The 10,202-nt window shown below is 40.2% G+C and overlaps 2 protein-coding genes across 2 annotated transcripts; both read right to left on the minus strand. All coding sequences in view use genetic code 11, as the record gives it.

The window, feature by feature from the left end:
- Nucleotides 1-1,054: 1,054 nt before the first annotated feature.
- EGR_10118 (Ras GTPase-activating protein-binding protein) lies at nucleotides 1,055-2,716 on the minus strand (the record flags this gene model as incomplete). The annotated part of the gene is made up of 5 exons (XM_024499367.1): nucleotides 1,055-1,249; nucleotides 1,552-1,618; nucleotides 1,673-2,189; nucleotides 2,221-2,383; nucleotides 2,420-2,716. 5 exons carry the CDS (start codon nucleotides 2,714-2,716, stop codon nucleotides 1,055-1,057), a joined length of 1,239 nt encoding a protein of 412 aa, XP_024346218.1.
- A 1,373-nt stretch (nucleotides 2,717-4,089) lies between these two features.
- On the minus strand, nucleotides 4,090-9,158 carry EGR_10119 (hypothetical protein; the record flags this gene model as incomplete). Its single annotated transcript, XM_024499368.1, has 2 exons — nucleotides 4,090-4,392; nucleotides 8,688-9,158. The coding sequence occupies 2 exons, from the start codon at nucleotides 9,156-9,158 to the stop codon at nucleotides 4,090-4,092; spliced, it is 774 nt and encodes a 257-aa protein (XP_024346219.1).
- Between the last annotated feature and the right edge of the window lie 1,044 nt (nucleotides 9,159-10,202).

A 10,202-nucleotide genomic window follows, 5' to 3' on the forward strand; every position in this document is an offset into this window, starting at 1 on the left:
TGTTAGATATCGCGTGGCTTACACTACTAACCTCTACACCGTTCAAAATATAATGAAGTTATTTGTGGATCTACCACTTTTGTAATGGCCTCCAGGGTTGACTCGGTTGCTCATCCGCATCATGAGACTCCCAATCATTCTCAGATTCAGATTGAATCGGTCTAATATGCACAAAAAACCCCGGTTAAGGCAGCATTCTAGTACACTTCCATCGTAGATTAATGAAATTAGACTCAACAAAGCGGATTGCCGCGAAGTTGACGAAAGTCCAGACGCTGCCGTGGCACTACCTACAAGTGCTAGGCCTCATCCTAATAAAAGTGTAGGCATACCCAACCCTAGAATTACACATCACATCCCAGGTCCATAAAGTGCAGATACAGCCAGGAAGGGCCATTCACGTTTAAATATGCTTCAGATATAATAATAATGCGGAACCGCTCAGACCAAAGCTTTAAGTAAGATACACAAATTTAAGCAAACCTTCCCCCAAACTTTATAAAGCAACCGCAAACTCAGAACGTGACGCCTCACCGGAAAATTAAAACAGGGAACCGGGTAGCGTTAGAGTAGCACTGACGCCCACGATCTAGAATTGACGCTCATCAAGGGATTCACCCAGTCGGCAATGCATCCTCTTTTCTGTGTCAAAACTTATCTATCAAATGAAACCACCTAGACGCGTCTGAAGCAAAACGGCCGGAGTAGCAGTTAAGGACGACACGCCACGCCCACCATAGCAAAAAATCCTCCACTCGAAATGCTGAAGTCATCTTCGCCACAACCTTCCAGGTGTTTATAAACCAAGCCTCTTCAAGATATCCACTACATGTGGTCAAAGATCAGATAGAGGGCAGTGCTACCACCGATGGTAACATTTGAAGGCCACATTGTGTCCCTCCGTAAATGCAAAAGGAACAGAACAGTGATGAATGGGGGTTCATATGCTCACAAATGGAACCGTAGAAAAGGGAGATGGGATTGAGGGACAAGGAGACAGAGAAAGAGTATGAATTTCAAGAAGACTAAGCGCGCACACACACAAACGCACAAGCTAGCGCCTTGAAGCTGCGTTGGCTGCAGTGCGATTGCCACCACCACCGCCGCCACGAACCGACCCACTTCCGCGGTTTCCGCGACCCGCACCGCCTCCATTATTCCGCATGCCTTCACGCGCGCCCCCAGACTGAGTAAACCCCCCACGTGGCTGTTGTTGGTGTTGAAATTGCTGCTGTTGGGGTAATTGGGCCTGTACACACTAAAATAAAAGCATATCGACAGGATGGCTCAATGTGGACGCCAGTCCGAGAACCGTCAACCTGTTAGATCAAGAGCCTGTTATTTTGTCACTTGCACTTGCAGCAAAACGGAAATAAACACTAATTAGGAAAGGATAGATAGCGGAATAGTTATGAGAGCCAGTAAAAAATGCATGTACCAAGAAACCTTCCTCAATTTGCATAAGATTCACCTGTAAAATTATCCTCAGCAAACGATTTAACAAAAACTGGTTAACACATGCTTTCAATAACAAATAAGCTCCAAACTCACATCACCACGATCGCCGTTTGAGTCTCTGCGAGTATCTGTTTGGTGTGGACGACCTCCGCTGCGAATTCTGTAACAGATAAGATTGGCGATTGGAGGAAGAGAGGGTTTTACTTAAACGTACTGTTTGGGTAGTCCAAGTTTCTGTGTACTACTAGCCGGAGTGTTGGTCGTTGGTTGTTCCACTGGTGGCGGCTTTGCAGGTTGAGGTTGTGGTCGGTAAGTGACTACAGAAGAAGCTGGGGCGGAACCTATATTCCCGGATGCTCTCTGCGCCCAGCTCATAGGTGCAGTCGAAATTGGTTGTTGTGTGAGTGGTTGCAGCTGTGCTGCTGGCAATGATTCTCGTGGCGGTGGAGGTGATGGTGCCGGCTGGGACTGTACCACCTGTGCTGAAACCTGTTTCTCAACTACTTTTTGAGGGGGAGGCTCGACCAGAGGTTTGGGAGTCGGAGTGCGGGGAGAAAGTGGCCTCTCTGCTCCTCTTGGTTCCGGTTCTTGTTCTACCGTCTGGGGTACCTCTGATCGCTTCTCGTGGGCTTGACGCTTTTGTTCTTGAGCAGCGCCATTAGAAGAGCCTTTTGTGACAGACTTCTCGGAAGTAGGCTTCGTGCCCCTTCTCGCTTCAGTAGCTGTATCGCCTAGGAGTGGAGCCATGAAAGGACAGCCTACCTGAAGCGACCTTGGACTCCCCCCTTGCAGGAATGTAGACTCGGTCCTGATAGCGCAGTATGTCACTTAAGACATAAAAATCTGCGGGACTTTTCTCAAACAGTGTAAAGCTACGCATAAAGCGACGGAATGGTCCATTCGAGACACTAATCTCACCGGATATCTGAATGAAAGCTTAGGTAATAAGCGTAATTAAAACCTGGACAAGAGCCGAGTTATTGCATGCCTTCAAAGCATCTATTTTCAAGATTATAACACGCGTCTCCCGCAGTTTTAGCTTAGAGAAGGCATTGTGTATTTCTGTCTGACCACATATAGGCGGACTCTCATAGATTAAAGTAGAGTCCTCCCCGTAGAATCGGTGCAAAAGTTCTGGACACTTGTTCATAACAGAATAATACTGCAGAACGAATTGCTCAGCAAGATTTGATAGCGCCATAAAGTCCATTTTAGGCAGCGACGGACCTTCAGTATTGACATCGCCGTTGGAAACCATTGCGCGCGCAAAGAATACTAGGAGAATGGTAAGCTACTTGGGAAAGAGGGATATACCCACGACGCAAAAGTAGAAAAGTAATTGGCTCTTGTAGGGGTACAAGTTAATAAAACAACGACATGTAAAACAAGCCATGCTAATCATGCGCATTACAAGTTTTATTTATTTGGAGTATAAACTGTTGTAATTTTTTAGAATAAACACGTTAATATACCTTTAGTTTAAAAAGTGCTTTATTTAGCTATGTAAATTTGACCCGAATTTTTATATTGTTTCATCACAGGGTTTTATTTATAATAGAGTTTTAGCAAAACCATATGCGTTTCAAAATACAAGGCTAGTATTAAAAGTGTAGCATAGTTAATTTTTAAAATTGAGTGACGTCGTCGTTTACGGAGGGAACCAAGCTGTCTCTTAAGGATTAGCCACAACCCTAATTTTGACACTATTTAATGCTTTTCGTATATGTAGCACTCAAATGCACTCTTTATTCTTACAAACCATTATGGATGAAGCCCATACTTTTAAACAGTTTGCTGCTTTTTTGTGTTTTTCATGCATTTCAAGTGTTGATTTTGCAATTTTTGCTTCAACTGCTTACTAATCTTTTTCTGAGGAACTGTAATTAGAGATAAACGTATTTTAATGTTTGACGAAAAAGTTGTGGTCTGCAGCCTTGGAGCCACCGCTTTTTAGTAAACTTCTATTGTTTATTCGGCCCTCGAAGTTAAATGTATCAGTAAAACCCAGTAACTGCCCTCTTGCTATTATCGCTCCCATTAGTAGTAATTAGCATTGCGATATCCTATTTAAACATGTGCGTAGCACATGTTCGCCCTCCTCAAAGCTGTAATAAGCCAAAGTAGCATGACGGTATGTATGTTGCTATAGCATAGAAGAGATGAAAGGCCATTATTTGAGCTATATGCCGCAGAGCTCTTGATCCGAAGTACTTGCGTGGCTCTACACACAGATAAACAGAACATTAGTTCGCTACGTCTACAATAATACCAACTTCTAACATTGTAGTTTTTCCCAATATATTACCGATTTATCAAATAATACCACCTAGATGTTCACTTTTGCATATTTTATGGGGAAAACCGTAACTATTATTGTTTCCAGTTGCAAATTATTTAAGAAATTTGCAAATCCCTTTAGACGGTTTACTTCTAGCTACCCGCTAAGCGATTAGTACTTTTAATATATATTTTGATATGCGGTATGATGGCACTAGAAACCGCTTCCAGCAATAATTAGTTTCTTTGCTTTTGACTTCTGTGTGCTTAATTCAGTAAGAAGCACATAAATAGCAAGAGGTCTCTTTATTGCACCAAACTTGGAAATGAAGAAGCTTTTTACTTTAATCAGCATCAAATCTTCTCCTCGCGTAATTCCACATGTTGTTCGATACCGTAGCTGCATGTGCAAATACCCTCGTTGGTGAATACTACCGATACTGGGTTTCCATTTGGCAAGGGCTTAAATCCCTGCTCCGGCCTTAGAAATACTCGCAGATCGTCAATATTGAGCATCGTGACAGGTTGTTTGCGTTTGTTACGAAGAATTACAGAGATCTTTCCCTCGAACACTGTGTCGACCTGGAATATGCCTGTGTAATTCCCTTCAGTAATAACGAAATCAGCTTTGGTTCGATGACCCGGTTGAATGACAACCTTTAAAAAGAGGTAAAAATATGATATTGAAAAATATATTAGTATGAACTCTTTAAAAGCGCATAAACAATCGCTTTAAGACTTGAGTTTTCCTAGATTCTAGCCCAGTTCAAGGCGGTTTGGTTTAAAATTGTATGATTCTAAGAACACGTAATGCTAAAAATCTGCACATTTATGTTAGAAATGAAATTTTAAAAGCACATGCATTGACAATGATCTCGCTAGATATCCGGATGGATAGTTAGGCAGTAGGCTTAATTGAAACCTGAGCAGAGGCCAAATTCTTAGAGACCTTCAAAGCGTTGGTTTTCTTGATGATAACACGTGTAGTAGTAAGCAGTATGGATGTCAGCTTGACATGAATAAATGGACTCTCATAAAATCAGTGTGTGGACGAAAGTCACCTAAAGCCGTCCAAGATGAAATTTGCCCCATTTGAAATAAGAGATTTTTGAGTAAAACAGATCGCAGCAATTTTTTTATTTGACTAAAACCTTCTTAAGAATCTGTCCATCTAAAGCAGATAAAAGTCCCACAACTTAGATTTATGAAGATGCAGTCTTTGTTTGATGTTACGCGCAAATTTTGAGATATGTAAAGAAAGGAGAGTCTTCAAAAAGTTTAAAGTAAGGCTTTTTTCAAAGCCAAATTTCAGCAGTTGAATTTTCCATGTGCCGTTTAGTTTGACTTGACATAGTATAGCAAGTCGCCGTGATTAGGCGTCTAGCAAATTGGACTTTGGACATGCAGTTGGTGTAAAATAGCCCGGGAGCGGGACAAAAAAAATACTCACTGTTAGAGTCCGATCTACGACGTTTTCGTCAGTGGAGCTATACAGACGTAAGGGAGGAACTGTACCCGTTTTTACTATTGCTGTAGAGTCTTCGCATTGATTGGAGTCGCATGCGTATTTTTTGTAAATGACATGCATTATTCCCAAAAAAGAGATTTTATCTACCCCCTATGCGACTGTGTACCTACCGCGAATACATTGTGAAGTCCAATAGGCTTTCAGCAAGCTAAGAGATGACATTAGAGATAACTACTGTCTCCGCAATTATTATCAAAACATGGCCTGTTCTGCTAAAACCTGACAGTAACATGAACTTTGTTATTTTTTTCTCCGAGTCCGAACGTATTGTATTTCGGAACGAAAATGTGAAAGCCTGGTTTGTTTGGCATTTGTAGCTGAATTTTTCGACGAGTTACCTATGTTGAATGATGGAAGCGAGCATTTCCAAACGGACAAAAGTCTAACCATTCTATTTAAATCTGTAAATCGAGTATTTAACCTGTACAAGTTCTATCTTCATGGTCTCACTAATACCTAGGTTACTACATTGACCAACATTTACTTTAAGGCTGCATTCTCCTAAGGATGGGAAAGCTATCATTATTTTATTTGTGCCAAGTAAAAATGGCGGATGATTATGTGCAGGATTAGAATTCTGATTATAAACTTCTATCCTGATGTCCAAAATGGCGTATTCATAGACCTAATCAATGTCATAGAGCCTGTCCCAATCATATGCCTCTGGGTTCATCAATAGCCCTACAAATCCATCAGACCCCGTCGATAAAACCCGGTACGATCCATTTTCATGACGCCACGTTAAAACGGGTTGTTCTGGCCGAGAGCCAATGAAATTCGAGACTTGATTTGTGAACGCACCAATCACGTAAACGAGCGGAGCCGTTTGCCTCTACATCCACGTTGCCATAACAGGGAGCTTCCTATCTAGCGCGCATTGTTATTTCGGCCAATCCTTTCTAAATGTAGCTCTCTGCCAATTTAACGATGAGCACTTATTGTGTTACACACTGTGAAGTACATACTTGAGTGAAACAAGAATAAAGGATGGATTTGTCTTTTGAGGTCCGATATTCGCCTTGATAAAAGCAGGTGCACCACTTGGACCTCCAAACATATACTATATTTGTTTCTATTCTTACGAGTTAGGAATCACAGATTAAAATAAAACCAAACTTAAATTTGAGACAGTGTAGATTAGATTGTAGCTAGTATTTGTTTCAAACTATTATTTTTACTGATAAAAGTGCTGTTGGAGTTATCGGTGTAATGAGCATTTCCACAGTGCTGTTTTTGGATATGAATCCATCATTCTTATTTAACATTAACAATTTATTTGCTAACTGCACAGCTTGTGTTTGACAAGCTCATTCAAATATATGTGATGCCAGATGTTGCAGTCTACCATATGCCGCGAAATTGTTCGTACCTACTATCAGAATCGAAGTCTCGGTACTTATTTAATGTAGGGCAAGTATATAAAACACGGACAAATCTTTTATTCCTAACAGATAGTCAGCCCAATGGAAATTCTTATTCATATGAAAACCAAATTATGACCGTAAAATCATGGTAAATTCCAAATAGTATAAGATCAAATGGAAAATACACCTAAATGGATGAAGCTAGTTAGCCAGTTAATAAAGACACGAAAAGTGCTTCACCTCTTCGTGTCCTGCTTGTAAGTTACATGGTAGCTATCGCCATCACAGTGGTCGGATGTACTGACAGAATTCAGACCCCTCCATCACTGTTTAAACCAGAGAAGTCACGCTTTGCAAACGGTATCATGGTTCAGCCTTGTTTTTCAAGGGTTCCACGCTCCGGCTACGTGACAGATACCAGCAAGCTTGCTATAAATAAAATGACTTCCCTCTCCGACGTTTGTGATAATTAATACTTATCTGCAGAAGACATTTAATATTCACGAAACGGGCGCTAGCTAGAGCACAAGGAATCGGATTCTCGGTCAAATTGGTAGGTTTAGATTCGCGTAGTTTTACGTGCAGGTAGTAAGAGCCATAATCATCAGCTCAATTTAGATCGGTAAGTAGGGGCTTTAAGAGTTGGCACAATTCTAATTAACCAATCTGTATGAAAGGTTCCTTTTTCCATTGCTTCCATTACCTTTATTTTGTGCAAAAGACAAATATGCTGTCAGTTTAATTGGAGCTGGCTTTGCTAAATCTGTCATTGCTTCACCTCAAAAAATTAAAAAGGTGGCTTTATGCTAATATTTGATGCTAATGGTGATCATTCACATTAATTGGTGATGCATAGGTAGTGTGACTCTCAAAACCGTAAACACAGTGGCTATTTACCATTCGCGAAGCCACTAAACCTTTGATTAAGGCCTGGCTTGAGAGATTACCGTGATGTGCGCGTCTCTGTGTGTGAATTCCTAATGAGGGAGTCTCTCAGCTTAACACACTACAAAAATGCAAAGTGGCCATGGCACAGGATTGCTACGGCAGCACCAGTTGCAAAAGCCAAATGTCACAACAGTCGCTCGAGGTGCATATTTCAATCCATAAGTTTTGAAATGAACGACCGAATTACAGCAAAAAGTGGTTTATCTTGATATAAAAGGGAGATATTCTAAACACTTATTCCGTAGAGCTGGAATCATAAATGGTAATTATCGCAGTGAAACGTTGTATTCGGAGTAAACCTTCCACATTTTGAAACCCACCGCCTTTCCTAAGGATTGCAAAAGCAGAGGATGGTAGTTTATTAAATTAAAGTGGAAAGTTAGAATGAATCAGAATGCCCACACGCATCTCGTCTCAGAATTAGGCAGATGAGTAAATTAATAATTCACCGTCTATGCATACATTACCAAGATGCTCACTTCCTTTTATAAAATTGTTTGAAAAGGGCAAAATACCCCGGGTACTGTAAACAAGGAGTAAGTAGAGATAAAACGCAAACGCTAAATTTGGGAAGAAATGGAATCACTTCTACAAACACGATACTATAAACGGAATTTTTGCCTCTTATATCGGAAATAATCCTAGATTATTAATGTTAATAACAAGTGAAATAACTGTCAGCAATCTGACAGGACCTTTGATTGAGCATATTACTAGGATCTTAAAAAAGAGGTCCTTTAAATGTCTCAGTTAGTTCAAATTTTGCGAAGTGTTTTACATTGGTCTAAAACGACTAAGAGTCACTCAAAGGCATCCATTAGAATTTGAATCATAGACAACATAACTTATGCGTTAATAAACTGATCCAATATGAACCATGCAAAAAGTAGAAGCACGTGTAATTCATAAAATTAGGAAGAAGTCTTGGATTTAATATAGTATGCTCTTCCTATCGGCCATCAATTATTTGAAGCTATGTTCGCAAGTGATATGATCTGTTTTTCATGAATTTTCCTGATTTTTCATAACCTTATTATCTCTACTGTTACATTACATTCAATTTTGTCGTCATCGGTTGATTCAATCAAAACACATCGGAACGCCTGACTCACCTGGGTGTCAAGAGACCAGCAAAGCTCCTCCTCCATCACCTCTTCCTTCTCCGTGGTGAGAGTCTTCTCCTTCGAAAAACCTCCATTGGCCTGGATCATGGTGTTGGGCGGAGAAATCTGCACATTAATATTCCCATTACGCGTAACCGTTTTGGTGAGCTGCAGACGACATGTTGCGGTGGTACGCTTCTCCGCTCGCAGGCTGTGTGTCTGTTCGGACGAAGTAGAATTGTCAAAGGTGGACGAGAAGATAATACAGGTGCGGGGACGGCCACCCACGCCGGTAGAGGGAGGACAGGTATTCTCTTCGTGGCGGGAGGCGAGATTGCGAATTCGAAATTTTGACTCCACCACACAGGAGGCGTCCAGGTTATCAAAATCAATGCGTTTTTTTACTTTTTCATTGAAGGGGAACTTGCGAACGTAATCAAAGAGAAGGTCATAGACGTCCACCGTCTCTAGTGACGGCATTTTGCTAATTAGCTTAAAAAATTGATCAGAAAGGAGGCATTCTGAATAAAATGGTCAAAAGATTGCAAATATGAAACTCCAGATCTTCAATGGTAGATTAAAATGAAATTAATTACAGGGCAATAACTTGTCGTTCATAACACAAGAACTAGCACAAGTGATGTTTAAGGAAATTCGCGTGTTCAGCACTTTGACCCTTAGATGTTTGGAGAGACAAACGAATTGAACCCAAGGTTCTAACAGGAATAATAGTTAAATGAATGATTGTTTAAGGTGCGAATTTTAGCATTTTTGCAATCCAATTATCTAAAACTAAAACGGAGCATCGCTTAAGCTGATTTTACTCCCATTGGGACCACATAATAATGTATACTAGCAGTAAGCAAGTTATTTCGTAGTTTGGACGTCTAATAATTTGTTAACCGCATATTATACTATACGAGCACTGCATGTGGCCTAGCCATTAGCTTCCCAACCCTTCTGTACGTTGGTTATATATGTTTTTTTAGAGTACTTTGGTTTCTTACGACTTCAGGGAAGACTTGGGGTCTACATTCACATAACCAGACTCATGTCATCCATGAAGAACACTGCAGTGGAAAACTCTGTTGGACCCACTGAAGTCAGGTCTTTATATGTTATTTTTTTGCACTGAGTTATGGAAAATAAGGAGTACCATAGGGAGTTATAGAGTATTAAAATATTTTGTGGTTATTTAATGATTTACAACGGATCAAATATTTCTTTAACTTAAGAAAAATTGCGAGTACTTTGCATAATCTCTTCTCATATTAAAACACGGATATCAAAAAGAAATATAAATGACAAATTTTTTTTAGAGGCTGCCGAAAATGTGCGACATATCTAGGATAAAATGTGGCAATATGTAGGGATATCAGGAGGCCAATATGTAAACCCATTTGCAGGCCAATAACTAATAGCACTGATGACCAAAAACAGGTCAGGAATTTTTTCTTTGCTCATCACTATACAAAAATATAAAGAAGGATTTCATTTTATCCATAATTGTCTAAATAAAAAAGG

Source organism: Echinococcus granulosus (genome assembly GCF_000524195.1).
Source record: "Echinococcus granulosus chromosome Unknown EG_S00191, whole genome shotgun sequence".
Lineage (NCBI taxonomy): Eukaryota > Metazoa > Platyhelminthes > Cestoda > Cyclophyllidea > Taeniidae > Echinococcus > Echinococcus granulosus.